Source organism: Gouania willdenowi, chromosome 9 (genome assembly GCF_900634775.1).
Source record: "Gouania willdenowi chromosome 9, fGouWil2.1, whole genome shotgun sequence".
NCBI classification, from domain to species: Eukaryota; Metazoa; Chordata; class Actinopteri; order Blenniiformes; family Gobiesocidae; genus Gouania; species Gouania willdenowi.
This window is the reverse complement of record NC_041052.1, coordinates 36,036,869-36,060,150: the sequence shown is the minus strand read 5'-3', so window position 1 is coordinate 36,060,150 and position 23,282 is coordinate 36,036,869. Positions and strand designations below refer to the sequence as shown.

The following is a 23,282-nucleotide window of genomic DNA, read 5'->3' as shown; positions in this document are numbered from 1 at the left end:
AAAAAATAATACTTTACTCAGTAACGGTTGGGTGTAGAAATGTAACAAATTACTTCTTTTAAAACGTACAAGTAAATTTACTAATTTAGAAATATACTTAAAAAAGTACAAGTACCCATAAAAGCAACTCAATTACAGTAACGTGAGTACTTGTAATCTATTACTTTCATCTCTGCACACCAGGCGGGAAATGAACCAAAAATTATAAAAACAAATCTATTCAGGAGGCATTAAATACTGTTTAATTCCACTTACAATATGAGATTCTTTTGTGAAGGTAGTTTACAATTGTCCTCTTTTTAAACCAAACATTTACGCTCTGTGATGAATGATGAGGTCCTGACGGAAGCTGGATGAATTTGACAAAGGGGGTACATGCGTAATAAGAGAAAGGGGGTACTCGTATGAGGCGCCGATTGTAAAGTTGCGCATGCTAAAATAAACATCAACTTTTTGAAACATTTAGCAACAAACCATGTTTAAAAAACACATGTGAATTTTCTGTTACTTTTGAACAGATCTACAGCAATACTTGTGAAATTTGTAGTATTTTTTTTCTCCTAAAAATATAATGTAATTGTTTAAAAACTATAAATTTAGCTAGCAGTAGTTGGATGGGAGACCACTGAGAATTCCAGGTGCCACAGTGGGGGACAGTCGCTAGTGGTATCTGTCGTTGTGTCATCGGGTAAGGCACTTCACCGACATTGCCTAGTATGAATGTAGTGTGTGAGCGAGTGTTGGTGGTGGTCGGAGGGGCCGATGACGCACTATGGCAGCCTCGCTTCCGTCAGTCTGCCCCAGGGCAGCTGTGGCTACAATAGTAGCTTACCACCACTAAATGTGGAGTGAACGAATAATGCCTTCATTCTGTAAAGCCCTTTGAGCGTCTATGATAAAATGCTATATAAAATCCATTAAAATGCATTATTATTATTATTATTATTATTATTAATATGCAAATTAATCCGAATGAGCTAGTATGTTGATACCTCTGATGAATTTGCATATTAGCTAAGTTGCTGTAAATCTGATAAAAAGTTATATAATTAAAAAATTAAAAAAATAAATCACGTTTTTTAAATTGGTTTGTTGCTTCCACTGATTTACGCTGTCACTGTCGCCATGGTGATAGTCAACGTAAAGTCAGTCGTAAACGAACTGCCGTAAAATAGGCCAACCGGATGTAGACGCGTTTCGCGCATGGACAGATTGAAAACATCGGAAAGAACAGGAACGGCACGCAAAAATATATCCAACATGGCAGCTGCAACCAACGCAGAGCAAACGCAGCAGCAGGACATGGAGGAAGAAGAGGAGGAAGACGCCGGCATGGAGCAGAGGGACATGGAGTCTGGTGACGAGGAGGAGGCCATGGGAGTAGAAAGCTCCGAGGACGATTCGTCGGAGGACGAGAAAGAAAACGAAGCGGAGATTCAGAGGCTCGAAGAGCAGGTAGGAGGCACGATGTTAGCCTCGAAGCTAACCTGGATGAATGAATGAATGAGTGGTATACACAACGGCGTTAAACAATCAGCGGCTCATACCATTTACTAGAAAATAACACACGCAGTTGCTTGTAATTGAGGTAAAATGGTGAATGTTAGCCACGGGTCGTGATTAGCTCATCAGCTAAATTGTTATGCTTAAGATTGTGTCGCATGCACAATATACACTTGCCTCTTTTACTGCTCGAGTCGTCGAAAGCTCCACAGCTGTACATTAAAGTGTACTGACAATAAAACAAAACAGCATCATCATTAGTATTATTAACGTATACATTTCTGCTCTTATTTCCTGATATTATAAGGCTTTTCACACTCTCGCTCTGGTTCATAATCTTGGATTATGTCGTCACCACCGCGTCATTGCCGCAAGTCGCGCAAGGGCAGAACCCAAAATTAACATAATTATTTATTTTTCAGTTAGAACTGTTGATTGATTTGTCACATGACAGCTCCAGGTTTTGACTTTGTTTTATTTTGTTTCACATCTGCAACTACAAACTCTGTTTTTTAGACTGCTGCAAACTTGTTTGTCGTGTTATTTCAGCAAGTTTCAGTTTTACATTAAAGTTGGGGGCCTTTGTAATTGAATACCCTAGTTACAGTACAGCAACCAAATTAAACTATCATTTAATTGAATTGAGGAGGGGGAGCGTAGCGTACTTCTGCCCTGTTTAAGCGCTTAATAATCTGTAATTCTGACATGATGACAAGCAAATGGTGTGATTTGGCAGAGAAAAAAAACCATTGGATGTTCTGTGTATGGACCACAGACATATGACACAGACACGGCACCGCAAGGGTTAAAATGTGATTGTTTTTTTTCATCATACCTCCCCTTTAATGCACTTTAGTTTTTGTGGAATGCATGTTTTGTTTTATTTGAAGGGCTATATATATAAATAATATAAATGAAAAACTTTGTTGTGGTTTTTATGAAAAGCAAAGGCTACTGGAATATCTAAAAAATGTCAGAATATTCATAAAACATTTACTTTCTTTAAAAAACATGTCTAAAAGTTCATTCTAGGCTATTTATGCACTATTAAAAAAAATACTGAAAAACTTAACAACCACTTTCGATATTCAGTATCCGGCCAAGCGTTTATATTTTATTCGGCTTTCGGCCACAAATGTTTTATTTCGGTGCATCACTACTTTAGTTGATGTCCATACATTAGTTCATTTATTTCTGACTTTGTAGCCTTCCCTATTGAGAATTGGCTTTATATTTGATGTAAATCTCTGGGGGGGGTTGGGCAGACTACAGATTTCTGTATTTGCAACATGATTTATTCCTACTCAGTCTCAGTATCATACATTTCCAAAATTTCACATAATCTGTAACCACTAAGGGTCCTACTTCAATCTGGGAGAAAAAAATAGCCTTGTAGGTGATGTAAAAGCTTTGAAAAACATTACTTTCCCTTTTTGTTATTTCTGTATTCAGAATTCTAAACAATGTAAATAAAATGAGGTATTTAAGTTATGTTTTTTTGATTTTCCACTCAGCTGTCCATCAATGCCTTTGACTACAACTGCCACATCGATCTCATCAAACTTCTCAAGCAGGAGGGAGAGCTTGAGCGTCTGCGTAAAGCGAGGCAGAAGATGAGTGAACTTTTCCCACTCACCGAAGGTTGGTGTTGATTTCGTGCAGTTCCCAGTTCATAAGAATCAGCAGCCTCACAGCTAAAACAACACCTGCTGTGTTTGCACAGAGCTGTGGCTGGACTGGCTCAAGGATGAAAAGCGTTTGGCAGAAGGGGAGCAGAACAGGGAAAGCGTGTATGAGCTTTTCGAGAGAGCTGTCAAAGATTACATCTGTGAGTGTGCAATTCCATCTTCTTTTTTTAGTCTCAGTTAATAATTGGTCTAATCTTATGATCTTCCTCAATAACAGGTCCAGACATCTGGCAGGAATATGCTGTGTACTCCATTGGTGGCATGGGCTCCCCAGGCGGGATAGACAAGGCCAGGGCCATCTTTGAGAGATCTGTGACAGCAGTGGGACTTCACATGACCAAGGGCTGGACCGTGTGGGACGCATACAGAGTGTTTGAGAACAACATCCTGTCCTCAGTGCAGGTTTGTTGTAGGGCTGGGCGATATGGACCAAAACTAATATCTCAATTTTTAACTCAAAGTCTTACCAGAAAAGACAATTCTGGGTTAAATTTGCTGATGACAAATGTCACACAGGCACATTTATGAAAAAGATAGCTGCACAATTTGTGCCACTTTTGGCTTTTTCTCCAAGAAAGGACAGCACGTGTGAGTGAGTTCTGTAGTGTGGCTTGTTTAGGGGAAGGTCTGGGTTAGGATGCACTAAGAAACCCATCTAACTATGCTTTTCATGCTCTTCTGAGAAGTAGCGAAAGCAGCAACTCCTAAAATGAGTCTTAAAAAATAAAACTATATCGACATAGGCAATATTTCTATTCCAAAGCTGATTGATTTTATGATAAATAGGCTGAAAGCAGGCTTAGGGCCATTTACATATTTCTCGTAATGTAACTTTTTTTTAAAACATTCGTGGTCAATTACCGTATTTTTCGGGCTATAGAGCACACTGCTGTATTGGCCGCAATTTTCCAAGAAAAATCCATGTAAAGGCCGCACCATAGTTAATGAATAGAATTTCCATGTCAATTTTAAAGTTGGTCATCTGAATTCCAATATAATTATATTGCATTTTTAAATTACAATTTCAATTATAATTACACAGTTGGCTGAAAGACACCAGAGGAATTTGTTTAGTTTTTTCTGATGTGTAACATCTAATTTCTTTAACTTAAAAAAAATGTAATAATTAATAATAGAATTTCTCCACTGGGCATACCTTTTAGCCTCCTCCTGGTAAGATTCCCAGTCATCAGGAGCAGGAGATGCTGAATGCACAACTGGAACGAATCCACACACTGTTTCGCCGCCAGCTGGCAGTCCCGTTAATGGGTGAGGATTCATTTTCTTCTGTCTAGATGGATTGTCATGTAGAAGCTATAATAAGGTGACTTGCAGTGTTTTTGTCTACATTTGGATTACTGACAACATGGCATCAGAAAATAAGTAAAGATTAAGATTGAGTTAATATGCAGTGCAGGATTCTCAATTACAATTCCATTTTCAATTATCCATGTTCAATTATGATTACGATAACTGGCATTTTTTCCAATTACAAATACATTACAATTCTGATTTTTCTTCTGAAAGTAAATTTCAATTACATTCTCAATTGCTAAAGTTCAATTACAATTTTACTAACTTTTATTCATATAGCGTTGTGATGATTCTATGCCTTTTTTGTGCGTACAATGTTTTAGCATCTTTACATTTAAATTATAGTGCATTTATTATTATATCTTATGTAAAAGCCCAACTAGGGACAAGAGTTGAAATTAGCAATAACTATGAACACTTTGTACAAAACATCACTTACATTCATACTATGTTACTCTGTAAAATCGTATCGTCTCTATTCAAAAAAACTTCCATTATATCTTAACTAACCCCTACCACTTGTATGAGTGTGAAAATTTACTGACAGGTAGTGGGAAAACTTAACAAATATTAAAATATGTTTCATATTAACTACTTATGTGTAAGCTATAAACCTGTTTTGTGTTTAATTAAATTGTAATTAAAAGTTTTTATTGAATTTCCACCGTAATTACAATTAAAAAGTAAATTATCTTAACTCACTTCCAATTCAGTTACAATGGTGACTGATTTAAAAAAAATTACATTTAAGATTTTAATTTGGCCATAATTGTAATTAAATATCAATTATGTGATTGCAATTATAATTGACCCCAATCCTGATGCAGTGATTGTCCTGTGTGAGTTGATGAGTTAAATAAGATTTAATAACCTCGGGGTCCGTTGCTTTGCAGACATGGAAGCCACATACGCAGAGTACGAGGAGTGGTCTGATCGTGGAGTGGCTGAGACCATCATCAATCAATACAAACAGGCTTTGCAGCGGATGGAGAAGTGCCGACCCTTTGAAGAAGCGTTGGTAATTAGTCTTTTGTGCAATGTTAAAGATCTCCTCGCTTTTATCTTTCCTCATTTTTTTGAATTATATGCATTGTTTTTGTGTTGTGCTGCAGCTCGCAGCTGAACCTCCAAAGCTGGCAGAGTATCAGGCCTACATTGACTTTGAGCTGAAGGAGGGGGACCCTGCTCGGATCGTGATGATCTTCGAGCGGACTTTGGCCGAGAACTGCCTGGTGCCTGACATGTGGGAAAAGTACAACAACTATCTGGTAGGTATAGGTCTTTGTTTGCACTGGTGCTGCCTTAAAGGGGAGGTATGATGAAAAAATCACTTTATAATGGTTTTGCTACAGTGATATACATCCCTTTGGCCTCATTCAGAGAGCCAAAGTTTAAAAAGTTTAGTTTCCTCCCTCCCTTGTTATTCCGCATTTTGTTAAAAGTCAGCTCTAAACGGGTGAGTTGGATTTTCCCCCATACCTGACATCACCTACAGGAAACTCCTCCTCCTGACAATCTTCTCTCCTCCTATCATGGACATAATATACGCCTCCTACGCTACCCTATAAGAATGTGAGCTCCTCCCTCTCACACTATGAGAGTACCCCCCAAATGGGGTACTGACTGCAAGGTTGAGAACCCCCAATCTACATCACGTCTTCTATAGAAGGCTGTAAACACGCACTAATCCCTGGCTTGGCTAAGCCGCTGCTCTTCACTCTGATCAAAGTTTTTTGAAATGGGAAATTCCAGAGTGCTCAGACAGGGCTTAGCTAACTTAGGCGTCATCCTATAGTCTTGGATTTATTAATTCTACTTTGTTTAAAAACCCTTCAGGATCGGCAGTTGAAGGTCAAAGACTTGGTGTTGTCCACTCACGAGCGTGCGGTCAGAAACTGCCCGTGGACGATGGGCCTGTGGAGGAGCTACTTGCTGGCTTTGGAGAGGCACCACGTGGACCATCAAACGGTTTCAGGTGAGCAACAACTAAGACTGTGAGGGATCTGTCAGCCCAAACATCTTTAGAAGTTTTAGGCAGGGTTGGGGTCAATTACATTTTTCAATTACTATTACATGTTCAATTATCCATGTTACATTACAACTCAATTACGATTACATTGACCTTCCTTTTTTTCCAATTTCAATTATAATTAAAATTACAATTATTATTTTTCCCTGAAATCAATTACAACTAGAAACTTTGCATTGCCGCGACAATGCAAACGGGAATGCAAAATCCACAGATGATTAACAGCATTTTGTTCAGAAATTGAAGATTTAACAAAGAATTATTTGGAGTTGCAGAGACTGCCCAGCAAAGTAACAGGAAATGCAAAGCCTTCCCACTTGAAGTATACTTATAAAATGTAGAGGATAGTAGTAACATTTTAAGCTATACATTGTAGCTGTAGCTGCAGAATTAAAGCTTTAACAGCAGTATTGCTAAAAGTAAAAGAGCAACAGGTGACACACTCTAGCAGACCTAATCAAACCCTCAATTATTGCATGATCACAAAAATTTGCATTTGAATAACATTAAAAGTAAGAGATTTATCATACTACAAATAAGATATGATTAACACTGAGGACAGAACAATTTGAAAGGTGTCAATCGGTTAAGATTTACATTCATTATTAAAAACAGGGTCAATTAAAAAATGTATATACATTTATTTTGTCAAAGTTTAACCTCTAAAAGTTACCTATTTCGCATTCCCACACTTACCTTATCAAATACTAAAGTTCAAATTAATTTATTCACAATTACTGCACCTTTAATCAATAGCTTAACCTTCCTCTTGTGTTAGCTTTCTGTTAGCATCTCTTATGATAACGGGTCAGTTTTGACCCATGTCTTAAATCGGCTATAAAATACACTAAAACATATTATCTACCATATATTTTATTTTTTATTTCTTGGTTACCTTGTTTGGCCTCCTAATCAATGAAAGTATTAATATTAATATTTTAGGTGTCACTATACCCACCACTTTATTTATAATTTATAATTTTTATAATATTTATGATACAGTTATAATTCTGAAGACCAAATTTAGTGAAGCGAATTTGGGTTGGGTTTTTATCTTTGTCCCAGCCTTATTTCACAGCTAAAAGTTATTTGTTGAATTGGTGAAGGTGATGATGAATGTAGTTAGAGTTACTCATGCTTGGTTTAACATTTTATTCAAAAGACTGATTCCAAGATGCGGTTTTCACATTTTAATTAGGTTTTATATGAGACCTCCAGTAATATTGGAACACCCACACGTGTGGAGTGCGTGCGCACACACATGTGCAGAGGACACGTGCACGTCACAAACAAAATAATACCTGACCCAAGAGAACGCGGCCCGAACTTGTCTGACCAGAATGAAGTCGATGTCTCTTTAAGCCTGAACACGTTTCAACCCGATGGTATTCACATCCGTGCACGTGCATGTAGAAGGATCTGTAAACATGACGAGCAGCTTCATGTGCGCTATGTCTGGTTGAAACTACACTGTTTACATTGGACAAGGATGTACACAGGCAGCATCAAGGGCAGCTAAGTGATGGCAGGGATCCTCGGGAGCAAATTACTTGTATAAAATGGAGGGTGTGGCTGATGTATGTGTTTCTTTGGTTATTCAGATTAAAAAGAGAGTTAAAACAACCCGTGTATGCCTGGAAGTCCCTTTTGTGTCCAAGTGTGTAACAATCATGATGACGATACCGATTAAAAACGGGAAAAAAACAACTGAAAAAACCCCGACGTTTCTGAAAATGGAACGTAGGGGGCGACATCACTCCCTAGGGAAGCAAATTTACATTGTTGGGGGCACTTGCGCTCAACAGAGATGATGAGAACACTGCTACATGTAATTACTTTGTAAAAGACAGTTTTTATAAAATGTTCATGTCAATTATAAATTAAATTATCTGAAGTCAATTACAATTCACTTACGATTACAACATCAACATGTTATTAATTACAATTTCAATTATATATTATATTGTTTTTTCATTAATTACCAATTACGCGTGTTACGGCAGAATTTACGGTTGACCTCATTTGAGACATGATTCATTGCTCTGGTTGAATGATGGAATCCAGGAGAAGCATTGATGATTTTATATAAAAAATGTTTATTCTAAACTAAGAAAAAAGGTACAAAATGTAACAAAGTTAGCGTCCGTCCAGGCGGACGTCCGATGATTGCGTGAGACAGTTCTGATCCAATACGTATATTCCCCTCAGTCCCCCTCCCTCCTCCCCCCAGGAGATAGAGATACAGAGAGAGGGAGGAGGTGAGGACAGAGGGAGAAAAAAGGAAAGACAGTTTGTTCTTTTGGGTCTAAACAACCAGTCCTGTATCTGTCGGTTGTCATAGAGACGGAGGAGTGTGCGTTTGTGTTTGTGTGTGTGAATGAATGGATGTGTATGGCGTGTGTGTGTGACATGTGAGTGCGCACACAGAGAGTGCCTACGCACCTGTCCTTGGGAATGTTTTGGGGAACTATGTGAGTGTGTGTGTAAGCATATCATGTGCTTTGGACAAGGCAGTCTGACCCAGAGCAAAGTTGAAGAAATGAAAATCACATAATGGAAAGTTACAACCAAGGCTAATAATTTTCACCATAACACGCGATTACAAATATATAATTGACCCCAACCCTCATTTTTGGTATAGAAAAATCAAAAGTTATTTGTTTGCGTTTAAACATTTGTTGGAGCCAGGGATGAGGTAATTTATAATTACAATTGATAATTAATTGCAATTATGACATCATTTTAATTGTAAGTGGAAAAAGCTCTTGCTGTAATTGAACATGGATAATTGAAGACGTAATTGTAGTTGAAAATTGGTTGGAGAAATCATAATCGTATGTTTTATTTTTATTTTTTTTTCCTGCAGATGTCTTTGAGAAGGCTTTGAACGCAGGTTTCATCCAAGCGACAGATTACGTGGACATTTGGCAGGCGTACTTGGACTACCTGAGGAGGCGGGTGGATTTCACCAAAGGTCTGTTTGTCTCTAAGTTTCCAAAGCTCATTCAGCTCCATTCGGGCTTTGACTGAATGCATTTCCTCTCCTTGTTTTCCAGAGTCCAGTAAAGAGTTGGAGGAGCTGCGGAGCACCTTCTCTCGGTCATTAGAGTACATGAAACAGGATGTGGAAGAAAGTAAGCCACGCCCACTGACCTTTGTTTTCTGCTGTTCTTGGATCAGTTCTCTCTGATTCACTCTTTGTATCGCTTTAGGATTCGGTGAGAGTGGAGATCCTTCTTGTATCATCATGCAGAACTGGGCACGGATAGAGGTAAGCTGTGTTACTTTCACAACAGTAGGGGTGTGCTTTGCCATGAATCTGGCGATACGATTCACGATTTGCACATCACGATATATATTATATATCCCGAGATTAGACAATACGATATACATCGCGATATATCACAATATCAGTAATTATAAATTTCACCTTTACAAGTACAAAATGGTATGAAATACCAGGATCAATGCGATAATCGCGTGGTGAAATATTGCGATATATCACTGAATCAATTTTTTCTTACACCCTTACTCAAAATTCATCCACACATTTGATATGCAGCCCATTTTTTCTGATTTTTTTTTTTTAAGGTTGAATAAATCTGATTTTAAAATATGTTTAGAAATGACTGAGTTTGTTATAATGGATAAATGCTGTGTCCCAATAAAAAAAGCCCTTTTGGATGACCCACTGCTATAAGTATTCATTTAATAAAACTAGTAATGCTTTTCAAATATACTGTACTTTTTAATTGTACATAACAGACGGGGGGTAACAGGCCCTCGGTCTGATTTTGTGAGGTTCCAAAAATGAACAAAGAAAATTACTAAAATAAAATGCTCTGAGGAGTGAGATAGTTTAACAAGGTCTGATGTGGTTCACTGACACCTAGTGACCGGGCGTTTCCAGGCTATGCATATGTTAGCGCAATTAAATGTTTAGGGTTATTTAATCGATTTGGACATTTTTTGGATCAATACGGTTGACAGAAAGGTAATCGCGCCGTGAAATATTGCGATATGTTGCCGAATCGTTATTTTCTTACACCCTTATACAACAGTAGGGTAGAAGTAGAACTACAACCAACCGACGAATCACCCTCAAGTTTTGCACATGAGATTGGAGGTGTAATGCGTCTGCTCTGAGTAGTCATCAAGTAAACCGATCACCAGTTCAGCTAACACACCATTTGAATGCAGTCATAATAATCTGAACCGCTTCTTCATCACAACACGTTAAAAACACACTTCAGATAAAGCTTTACATTCACTTTCAGTCACAGGACAACATAGATGGACCTTAACTCATTCAGTGCCAGCCATTTTTGAGAATTTAAACACCCACAGAATATTTTCTACTATGACTATATGACTGGCTCGTTTTGTTCTTTTGTAATCAGGTGTTGAATAGAGCAAGTTTTACACAAATCTTCAGTTTCAAAGCAAAAAGTTGAGAAAACAGCCTTTTTGTTAAAAAAAAACCCTGTCAGTGACTTTAAAGCTATTTTTTTTTTGCTTTAGTGACAACTCTAACATCTGAACATTGTTTCCTTATATAAAACAAAAAAAAACACTGAGACCGGGCTTTTGATGGCAAAATTATTATTATTTTGCTATCTATGTCAGAATTGAATAGATTTCTTACTGTATTTTGGCGTTCCTCCAACTTTCTTTCCCATCAGTCTGCACACACGCAACTTCCTCTTCCTCCCCGACATGCAGATTGAAACTGCTTGCCCCATTTTTTTATTGTTTTATCTCACTATCGCCACATTATCCATGAGTTCCACACATGCTCTGGTCGTGTGCGCTGCTGGGAACGTCAACTATGTACGTAGCGCCATTTTCTGTCTCATAAACTCCTTTCCTCTCTCCCTCTGAGCTCTGCTGAGCACGGATGATCTCTCATCCAAAGGTGCGCTGCTACCTCCTACATGTTACCTATTATTTTGCTATCTGGCTCACAGGCTGCGGGCATTTGTTTCAGGACACAAATTCCAAATTTTCCATCTGTTTTCCTTGATCACATAAAATTGGAGGCCCTGCATCAGGAGCAGATTTAATTATGAGTTGATACTGAAAAGTGCTGCTGGTCTACAGACTCAAAATACATTATAAGAGAAGTGTTTTAGAGAAATATGCAAATGACATCAGACCACCACTCCTTTTTAACTGCAGGTAACCCTGTGATATTTGGAATTAATACAAATGCTATATCATAAACACCAATATAATGTATGTATAAATGTGTGTAGATTGTGATCATTTTGTGTCATATCAAAATGTACTTCAAGGCTTTTCTCTTGTTGATGTTGCTGTTTGTATGTTTGTAAGGATAATCGAATATGGGGTAGTTGGGTGTCCATAAGCCTACTTTTGAGCTTTCATTACCGTGTAATGATGTATCTTGTGATTTGTAAAAATGATGAATGTAAATTGCTCTAATAAAATGAACTAAAACTGTTAACATTTGTCCTCTTCACTCATTCAGGCGCTTCACTGCAAGAACATGCAAAAAGCCAGAGAGCTGTGGGACCATATCATGACTAAAGGCAATGCAAAATTTGCCAACATGTGGCTAGAGTACTACAATCTGGAAAGGTTGGTCAGCTGCTGCCTATAAAGGGGTGTGAACGCCTGAATAAAGTCCCTGTCTCTTCTAGGGCTTATGGAGACGCTCCTCACTGTCGTAAAGCTCTTCACAGAGCAGTGCAGTGTACGGCAGATTACCCCGAGCACGTCTGTGAAGTCCTGCTCACCTTTGAGAGGGTGGAAGGTGAGCACATGCAAACAATACTTACAGCAAGACTAGACTTTTTGGTCTTAGCACCTTTATGTTTGGTCCTTACCAGGGTTGTGGTTAATGATATTTGTAATTGATAATTAATTGCATACAGTAAACATCTCATGTATAAACTTAAAAAGGATGAGAACAAATCTACCAGAATTGGAACTTCATTTATTTTCCACAAAGGCATCTGTATAAAATATTTTTAAAAATAAAATCACACCACTGAATTCAATTCAAAATTGAAAAAAATTCCAGGCTCTAAGTATAGCAACATTTATGAACTCTAAAACTGAGAAAATAACCTCCATTCAATGCTGTTTTGCCGCCGTGTATTATGTTTAATCTGATTGGTCGGATATGATGTGATTCATTGTTTGATTGTTGTCTGGTCATTTCATTTTTTGTAGTTTCACAATGTCTGTTTATCATTTTAAAACACAAATATATAATTTACTCAGTGTGATGGTTTGGTGTAAAAATGTAACAAATTATTTTGCTTCTTTTAAAACGTACTTAAGTACAAATAAAATTACTGATATAGAAATATGCTAAACCCATAAAAGCGACTCAATTACAGTAATGTGAGTACTCCATTACTTTCATCTCATTAAACTCATCTACATTTTATTGAAATGCAAAACTGGGGAACCCTGTTACAGTCTGTGGCTTACACATATGTCGTTAATTATTAAAATATGTTTCAGATAAAGTTTACTTGTCAGTTCTCTTCAGGATCATTTAAAAAAAAAAAAAAAAAAAATGAAATCTAGGGATAAACTGACAACAAAAAGTCTCAAGACACCCACACCAAAAATATTAATACCAATATTGTCATTGATTAGGAAGCCTAACAAGGTAAGCAAGAGATGAAAAATAAATTGGATGATGGATAATATTTTTTGTGTATTTTACAGCTGATTTAAGACAAAAGACAAAACTTACTCGTTATTATAAGAGATGCTAATCAATATATTGAGATTTTCGATATATTGAGTTTTCTTTTTTGACTATACAGAAAATTATAATATCGATATACAATATTTATTTATTTTTTACTTGTTTACCATGATTTGTACTGTGATTGTATAAATCCAAACAAGTATTTAATATTATTCATAGAGTACAGTCCCAGTGTTCTTTACAATTTTTCCATATTTCAGAGATATTTATTTTATAGCTGATTTTACATTAAGATACTTGTTATAGGAGTCGCTGCTTTCATTACTTCTCAGAACAGCATGAAAAGCACAGTTAGATGATCACTGAGTGCATCTGAACTTAGACCCTCCCCTAAACAAGCCACACTACTGAACTCACTCACACATGCTGTCCCTTAGATGAGAAAAAGCCTATAGTGGAACATATTGATCAGCTGTTTGTTAGTAAATGTGCTTGTGTCGCATTTTGCATCAGCAACTTTAACCCACAATTGTCTTTCTGGTAAGTTTTTATTGAGTTAAAAATATCAAGATTAATATTGTATATCACCATTTTGAGGAAAAAAATATTGAGATATGAGTATCGCCCAGCCCTAGTTGTAATTTTAGTTGTAATTGGAAAAATGCTGGTCACCGTAATTATAATTGAGTTGTAATTGAACATGGATAATTGAAGACGTAATTGTCATTGGAAATTGCAATTGACACCAACTCTGGTCCTCACCCACAGGCTCGCTGGAGGACTGGGATGTTGCAGTGCAGAAGACAGAGACTCGCCTCAACAGAGTTAATGAGCAAAGAGCGAGGGTATGAGCATGCATGGGGTGTCATTCAGAAACCATTTTTTTGTGGCGTATAGGACACTAGTTTTTTTCATTTAAAGTTGAGGGTGCAGCCAATGTGACGGTGGGCTCTATGTGTGGATTTTTCAGTCAGTCACACACGTGTCCAGTGAAAGTGGGTGTCAGGAAGGAGAATATTACTGACAGTCCCCTACAATGTAATTAATGAACTGTAACAGCCACTGAACATCATGGTGAACTGAACGTTCAGAAATGAGCTTCAGATAATGTGGGAAAAAGCACTCGCAGCTTTAATAACTCAGAACGGAGGCGTCGTGATCTGCATGGACGGCATCCAAATGTGTAGGGAAATTGCTTGGCAGCGAGTGACAGCAGAAGTTATACATCTGTTAAATATTTGTTTTTATTCATATATTTATATTTATACATTACCGGTCAAACGTTTTAGAACACCACACTTTTTACAGTTTTTTACTGGAAATTATTCAGTTTATACTGTCATTGCACTCTGAAATGAAAGCATAGAACAAATAAGCGATATGAGTTGAACAATACTGTTCACCTGATGCTCATGAGGGTCTGGTACCACATTGTGTTCCAATACTGCTTTCATGCAGTACTTCAGTACATACCTTTGTATCATTTTAAGCTATTCATTGGACTTGCACGACTTGAATTGCAATAAAAAACTGGAAAATGTGGGTGTTCTAAAACCTTTGACCGGTAGTGTATATAAAATACGATTACTGATTGTTTAAATCAAAATCAAATACCGGTAATAAATTGAAATTTGTGGACCAGGGAGCAATGCGCACGTATGTGTTTACGGTGTCAAGAGCGTATAAAAAGTACTCTAAGGTTTAAAATGTAAGATATCTCACCCAGTTTTTAATAGTAGTTAATAAAAATCAGCATAAAGTTGTCAAATCAGGTTTAGGTTTATCAGGGGCGACCGCGCACAGACTGACAGCTGACATAACTGGTACACACACACACACACGTAGGGGGAGAGAGAGCGCGCTGAAACACTCAGGATAAAGTAAGTGTGAGAATGGCCTAGTGGGTTGGGGTCAAAAAGTAGTCCAAGGTTCCAAAAATGCAGTCAAAGTATATTTATTTACAGTGGAAAAAAAGTGCAGCAGTATTTACAGTGCAGGCCTGAAGAAAAAAAAAAACATCCAACTTGCAAAAAGGGGAAAATGTGAAAAAAAAATGGATTTTTCTTGGAAAAATTGCTAAATTATTGGAATGCGGCCAATACAGCGGTGCGTTCAATAGCCCAGAAAACACGGAAATCAGCTGCCTTTGTCTGATGCCGCTGTGTTCTGCCCACTGGTCAGGTCGCTGAGAAAGAAGCCAACATGGCTCGTGTTGACGATGAGAGGAGTGAGCAGCGGCGACAGGCGAAGGCCGACAAGAAAGCTCAGAAGAAGTTTCAGAAGGGAGGTCGAGCAGCAGAGAAGAGGAAAGCAGAGCACGAGGATTTAAGCCAAGAATGGAAAGAAGACTGTGGTAAGATTATAGAATTGTAGCCATGGTTGGAGTGAATTACATTTTTCAATTACAATTCCATCTTTAATTATTCATGTACTGTTTCATGTACGGGGGGGGGGTGTGGCTTGGTCCTTGTCTCGTCTCCTGGTCGCCTTGGGGGCTGTCCTAGGTCTGTGCGGGCCCAGGGCGGCCCGCCTCGCCGGTGTGGGGGGTGGGCGCGCTGGGGGGTGCTGGCGTTTGTAGCGGGGTTGGGGCGGGGTTGCTTGGCGCTTCGAGATGATGCTGTTTGCTGGGTGGCGCTAGCTGTTCCGGTGGTTGCGGTTGCCGTCGGCTGCCTGGTAGGTCTGTCCTGCTATCTGCGGATCGGTGGGTGGGTCCGGGGCGCCCTTAGTCGGGGACTGCTGTTCCACACTGGGTGGGTGCCATTGGAGTGCCTCCCTCCTGCGGTGGCGGCCGCCGGTTGCTCGCGCGCCAGGGGGTGGCATTGCCTTGTGACTTGCGCTGTCCGGTGGGCGGTGGGGCCTGGGCTACTGTCCTTGCGCCATCTGGGGCTGTGCGGTCCTGTTTGACTGTGGCTGGTTCGTGGGGGGGGGGGCTTCGCCCGGGGTCTCTTCCTTGGGGGTTCCCGGTCCCGGGGGGGGTGCTCTTGGGGACCGGCGGGCTTGGCCGGCTGGCTTGACCGGTCCTGGCGGGGGTCTTCCGGGGTGGGTGGAGCGTGCCGCTCTCCTGCATACCAGTGGGTGTGGCGTGGGGTGGCCCTTGCTTGGGCGACATCCAAAGTACCGCCTCTGATTTGCACGCGCTGCATGCCAGTGTGGCAGTCTGGCTGGGTCCTTGGGGGTGGGTGGGGCCCGTTCGTCGCGGCTCTGGCCATCTGCTGGGCGTGGGCCTTGGCCCCTCTGCTGGGGTCTTGGCCGGGGGTCTCTCTGGGTCCTCCCCTCGGGGGATTGGGTGGAGGTGGTGGGGTGGATGTCGGTGGGGGGCCTTGGGGTTGGGGGGGTTGGTGGCGGAGTGTGCCGGCTTCTAGGTGCTTTCTCGGTTGTGTATGTGGGGGGCGGTGGCTGCCTCTCGGCTTGGTGTCTTGGGGGCATCTGCTTGGGTGGGGGGGTTGCCTGGGCTCCCTGGCCCCCGCTCTTTTTGCTATTCTGGCTGCGTCCTCGAGTCCGGGGCAGCGCTTGGGTTTACAGTGGCAGTATCTTGCACATACATCGGTCTACGATGCACAAGCATGCCTTGGACTGTGGGATAAAACTTGGGCTTAATTTTAGACACGTTGATCCCAAATACCTGTTTCAGGTATTACCACTCACTCCTTCCCTCTGCCCACAGCCACCACCATTATAGTTAAGCCTCACGCCTACAACTTTACATCTCACTTTACAGTAATCAACTCCTCCCCACCCCTCCATTACTCTACCTTGAATCGCTTCTCCCTGCTCTCTTCCCCTTCCACCTCCCCCCCACCCCCACACCTAGGTGTAACACTGCCCTCTCTTTTTATATTCTCCCCTTAATGAATTGTTTCTAACCCTTCCTTAGGGAGGGCTGGTGATGGTCACAATTATGCAATAAAATATTGCAATTTATTTCATTACAACAAAAAAAAAATGCATTGCTGTCTAAAAAAAACTAGTGTTGACCTTTGACAGCATGTGCAGACAAAAAAACAAAATAGAAAACTTGATATATCTTGAATATTAATATATTGCCCAGCCCTTGTGGTTCCCCAGTTTTGCATTAAAATAAACTTGTTTTTTAATAGAATTTTTATGCCAATTACAATTACAAAGTCAATTATCTGAACTCAAATACAATTTAATTATGATTACAACGCAACAGATTTTTTTCAATTACAGTTATAATTGACCCCATCACTGATTGTAGCTGGAGAAATAATGTGAGACATTATCCTGATGCCTGTTCTTCTTTTCACTGTTGTAACAGCTCCTAAACGGCACAAAGGCAACGGTGATTATTGCACGTTGGAATTAATGGAGACTGAAAAAATCCCACAGTCTGGGAGGAACGCTCCCCCAGGGTACAAGCCCACTCCTCCCGCCTCTAAACCCCAAAGACTGGACGACGACAAGCCGGAGCTAAGAAACGACAACAGCAGCGTCTTCATCAGCAACCTAGCATACGCACTAGAGGAGCCGGAGGTGAAGCTCAGGACGCTGTTTGAGACCTGTGGTCCCATTAAACAGGTCCGCCCAGTTTTCAGCAACAAAGGAACCTTCAAAGGCTACGGCTACATCCAGTTTGAGACCTCCATGTCTGTGCCTGAAGCTCTGAAGCTGGACAGGCAGGATGTGGAGGGAAGGCCCATGTACGTGTCACCGTGTGTGGACAAAACCAAAAACCCTGACTTTAAGGTAAACAGTGTTGGCACTACAGGGGGTACTGGAGAGGAAAATTTACAAATGATAGCATTAAAAATGAGTTTTTTATTATGTTTATTTTTAGTTAAAAAATTCACACTGTCTGAATATTACCAGCATCTCACAAAACGACAACAAAAACACACAAAATAAAAGTAAAATATACTGAATTATAAATGGAACAGACAAACAACACAATTCACAGTGACACCAAAAACACACACATTGAGAGAAATATACTTACCATTATCAACAACAAACACACACTAAATGACAGAAAAACACACAAGATCACTACAAAATACTCAAAAATAACAGAGAAACATACAAAACGACATAAGAAACAACCAAACGACACCAAAGGCACACACACTGAAAGAGAATAATTTAAATAATGCCAACGACGACAACAAAAACACACAAAATAAGAGAAAAAGGTACTGAATAATAAAAACAAACAAAATGATGTTCTAATCAATATCATTTCAATCATCAACTGAAAATACAAGGATCAGTCTGTTGCTCCCAAATCAAGAGGGAGATAAAAACTATAGAAATAAATGTATTCAAGAAGCACTAAATACTATTCCATTCCACTTATTTACAAAATGAGATTATTTAAAATGTGTGTTATCACTTAATAATTCCATCATGATGCTCTGTAGTTGTTTTTTCACAGAATTCTGAGCTGAATATTGTAGTCGGACGTAAGGGGAGACTTGATCCAAAAAAGTCTGCGAACCATGGGTTAGGATAACGAATGACACTTGATGACAGACTTCATGACACCTTATTCATGCTAATGACAGGCTTAATGTCATAATAATAGCCTTTATGTATAAAACATCAGGTCAAGTGTTACCAGAAGTGTTCTCCTGCCTACCCAGTACAACGGCCCATGTTCAGTGATGTAAATGATGGTGTAAAGCTTTACACTGTCTGTGTGCAGGTGTTTAAATATAACATGTCGATGGAGAAACAGAAGATCTTTATCTCTGGGCTGCCGTTTTCGTACACTAAAGAGCAGCTGGAGCAACTCTGCAAAAGTCACGGGACAGTCAAAGATGTTCGTCTGGTCACGTATCGCTCTGGGAAGTCCAAGGTGAGACCATTTCTTGGAATAATATGTTAAATTTGATCTCCTGACATGTTTTAACTGCCAACTGTCAGTCTTCCTCAGAGATGTCTGCTAATCGCTTTCATGTGTCCTTATGAGGGAACATTTTCACTCTCCCACACCTGGGACTCTCTTCTCCAATGACAGGGGGCGTGGCCAAAGTTGTAAAGAGTACTGATATATTCTACTCAAGTAGAAGTTACTGTTACTTGATTGAAATTACACTCATGTACAAGTAAATCATACATAAACTACTCAAGTACAAGTAAAAAGTAGTTCAATTAAATAGGACTCAAAGTAAAAGTTACTTTCACCCTCCACGTTTATTTTCCTTGCATACAATAAACATCTCATGTACAAACCTAAAAAGAAAGAGCGAATCTTGCACAATTTAAGTTTAACTTATTTTCCACAAAGGCATCTGTATAAAATAATAGGTTTTTAAAAATATACAATTATTTTTAAAATAAAAAAACACCAATGAATTTATTTCAAATAAAGAAATGCTCAGGTTCTATGTATAGCTACATTTATGATCTCTAAAACTGAGAAAATAACCTCCATTCATTGCTCTTTAGGCGGCGTGCATTACATTTAATCTGATTGGTCAGCTATGATGTAATGCATTTGATTGTTGTCTAATCATTTCATTTTTTGTAGTTTCACAATGTTCATTGATTATTTTAAAACAAAAAATAATAATTTACTTGGTAACTGTTGGGTATAGAAATGTAATGAGTTACTTTGCTTCTTTCAAAACATACTTAAGTGCAAGTAAAATGACTGATTAAGCAATAAAGTGTAGCCAGCGTGACAGAACTGTAAAGTTGGCCACACCCAGAATGAACTCATAACAACACATCAAAGCAATCAGCAGATGCCTCTGAGGAAGACTGACAGTTGGCAGTCGAAGCATGTCAGGAGATCAAATTACATTTCTTGAAAAAAGTTGTCTGAATGAATGAAACCATAACATTATTTTTTAAAAAGAAGACAAAATGAACTTGCTGACATCAATTCTTGGAGTTTGGTTGAAAAAGACCTTGTTTGGTGTTATTAACCTCGTGCTGCTGTTTTTGCTGCGATGCTGTGCAGGGTCTGGCTTATGTAGAGTTTGCAGATGAAGCCCAGGCCTCTCAGGCTGTGCTGAAATTGGACGGAACAGACGTAGAAGACAAGAAAATTGCTGTGGCGATAAGTAACCCTCCTCCCAGAAACGCCTCGGACAAACCTGGTTCCAGTAGAGGAACCTCAGACCTGGTGCCACGCCAGGCTTACGGAGCGTAAGTCTGCTTTAAGAAATCAATCCAGATGTTATTCTTTTGTGTATTTTTTGGTAATTTTGGATGTCTTTTTGAGTCGGTTTGTGTATTTTTTGGTATGTATGTTCTTAGATTTTTGTTTTTGTGTATTTTTTCTCCTTTTGTGTCTTTTATGTATTTTTCCATTTGTTTGTATGTTTTTGGTGGTTTTCTTGGAGTATTTGTGTTGTCCCATTGTGCATTTGTTTCTCCTTTAGTGCGTTTTTTTTTTGTCCTATTAAGTATTTGTGTTATTTTTAGTATTTCTCTGTTAATTAATTTGTTAATCAATTCAGATGTTAAGATCCCCCCCCCCCCCCCCCCCCTCCTTTACAAATAAAGTGTCAGTGTCGGTCCCACCCAAAGTGTGAGATGACTGGAAATGATAAAACCATAGAAATAAATCCATTCAGGAGCCACTAAATCAGTGTTTTTCAACCTCGGGGTCGGGACCCTATGTGGGGTCGCCTGAAATTTCAGAAAAAATAAAATAGGTTTTTAAATGTTTTGTCAAACATGATTAAAAACTAATTCTAGGGAAAAAAGTGTCTTTGGGGTCACCAGAAATTCTTAATATCAACATGGGGTCATGATCCAAAAAAGGTTGGGATCCACTGCACTAAATACTGTTTCTTTCTACTTATTTACAAAATGAGATTCTTTAAAATGTGTTATCACTCGTTCATTGCATCATTATGATCTATAGTTGTTTTTAAATAGTTTTCTAAGCAACATTTTGTAGTCGGACAAAGGGGGGACTTGTATTCAGAAATATGAGAAGGGGTACTTCAGCCAAAAAAGTATGAGAACAAGCATAAAGTGTAACATGATGTGCAGTTGTTTGTTAATAAATGAGCCTGTGTGGCATTTGGCATCAGTAAATTTAACCCTGAATGGTCTTTCTAGTAAGACTATTTTAATTACAATTATCGAGATTTATATCTCCATTTTGAGAAAAAATGTCAAAATATAAATTTTGGTTCATATCGCCCAGTTTTAGCTGTGAGCAGTCGTTTTAAAAAACTGTATTTATGTTTCCAGGAGAGGGCGGGGTCGCACGCAGCTGTCTTTACTTCCTCGATCGTTACACCGTGGCCAGTCGGCGCCGGTCGGCACCGTGGAGAACGGGACAGCGTCCAAAGCAGCCGGAGAACCCAAACCTCTGTCTAACTCTGACTTTGCCAAGATGCTTCTCAATAAGTGAGAAGCTGGAGTGGAATGGTCCAAACTGAAAGCCATGCTCCTTCCTTTGCTTTACTTCCTGTTGGTGGTTCTTCTGTAATCAGTTTCCTGTTAGTCACCCTCTCATCCAGCCCTTTGTTGACACTGGCTGCTGTGTTTGAAGGTACAGTAGCTACCAATTTTATAAAAAAAAGTGTATTATATTTGTGTGTAAATATACAGTGTGTACAATTGTAAACTACCTGTTGCGGTCTCTTCTTTCATTGTGTGATTGTGAATGGAGGGTTAACAGATGTTTTAAAAGGCTGTGATTACCTCCATGGTGCAGATAATACAGTAGTGTTTATAGCTGGGCTGCACTGTTAGGTTTATAACACTGCTCGTTAGGGATGTAACGATTCACTCAACTCCCGATACGATTCGGTTCACGATACGATTCTCTCACGATTTATTTTACAAAATGGGACTGTAGACAAATTTTTTTTTTGGGAAAAAAAACTAGAAAATGCTGTACTATTTTCCTTTTATTTTTCATTGTCAAAAGAATTCCTTGATAAACTATTCAAAACAATGCAATTTAACTAAAAATAAATCTTGAATGAAATAAATAAAGGAATAATACAAATGAAAATGAAGCCTATTAATTTAAATTCTGGTTCTATAATAAACAATGCAAAACTGCATAATAGTTCTTTTTCTTTTAAAAGTGCAACTGAAAATGTATTTTGTGCCTTAACAATTGGACTTTAAAAAAAAAAACGATTGCACTGATTTATGTCATATTTGTTTGGACCAGCAGAGGGCGCTGGTAACACAGTGGTCGGTTGGCATGCAGATATCTTGCAGTGAAGAAGAGAAGCTATGCTAGCAGACAGAGCTAATAGAAAAGCGTGACTTTTACAGATATTCAAGTAATATTACAGATATTCTTTTGGTGCTAAAGAGGTAAAGAATCATTTATTAACTATTTAAGAGTAGAAGGCAGCCAGAAAGAAAGTATTAGACTCCGCCCGCCGCCTACACTTGTGGATAGCGTAAAAAAAGTACTGCGATTCAATTTTCAGAAAATCGATATCAACCGTGATACCTATGAATCGATTTTTAACTGCCTTACGATTAATCGTTACATCCCTACTGCTCGTAGTTGATTAGCTCACTTTCTCCCACACAAATGCTCCTCAATTACGTTTTCAATTATTCAGGTTAAATTACAACTCTATTATTAAGGTGAGTTGCCTTTTTTCCAATTACAATTAAAATTAGAATTTATTATTTTACCCATAAGTCAATTACAATTATGTTCGCAATTACTGAAGTTAAAGTTCTAGTAATCATAAGTACTGAGCCTTTAATAAATAACCTCATAAAACATAGCTAACAATGGAGGAAGGTTAGCTGTTACCATCTCTAATGATTTAATTGCAATAACAAAACCTTAAAAAGTTTGCACTTCTTGTAGTGTTGACCTTTGACAGCATGTGCAGACAAAGAAGAAAAGAAAAAAAGCATCTCTAATGATAATGGGTCAGTTTTGACCCATGTCTTAAATCAGCTGTAAAATACACAAAAAAATATTTTCTATCATCTAATTTGTTTTTCATCTACTGGTTACCTTGTTAGGCTTCCTAATCCATGGAAATATTGGTATTAATATTTTTGGCGTGGGTGTCCGAGACTTTTTTGTGTCAGTTTATCCCTAGATTTCCATTTTTTTTTTAAATGATCCTGAAGAGAGAACTGACAG

The 23,282-nt window shown here is 38.8% G+C and overlaps 1 protein-coding gene across 1 annotated transcript; it reads left to right on the top strand.

Moving 5' to 3' along the window:
- The first annotated feature begins 1,161 nt into the window (after nucleotides 1–1,161).
- sart3 (spliceosome associated factor 3, U4/U6 recycling protein) lies at nucleotides 1,162–21,776 on the top strand. Its single transcript, XM_028458331.1, has 19 exons — nucleotides 1,162–1,455; nucleotides 3,018–3,144; nucleotides 3,227–3,331; nucleotides 3,409–3,593; nucleotides 4,355–4,460; nucleotides 5,399–5,523; nucleotides 5,618–5,773; nucleotides 6,342–6,480; nucleotides 9,401–9,508; nucleotides 9,591–9,668; nucleotides 9,747–9,805; nucleotides 12,026–12,135; nucleotides 12,198–12,310; nucleotides 13,994–14,070; nucleotides 15,407–15,578; nucleotides 17,505–17,932; nucleotides 18,888–19,040; nucleotides 20,151–20,338; nucleotides 21,398–21,776. The coding sequence occupies exons 1-19, from the start codon at nucleotides 1,204–1,206 to the stop codon at nucleotides 21,558–21,560; spliced, it is 2,844 nt and encodes a 947-aa protein (XP_028314132.1). The 5' UTR covers nucleotides 1,162–1,203; the 3' UTR covers nucleotides 21,561–21,776.
- The last annotated feature ends 1,506 nt before the right edge of the window (nucleotides 21,777–23,282 follow it).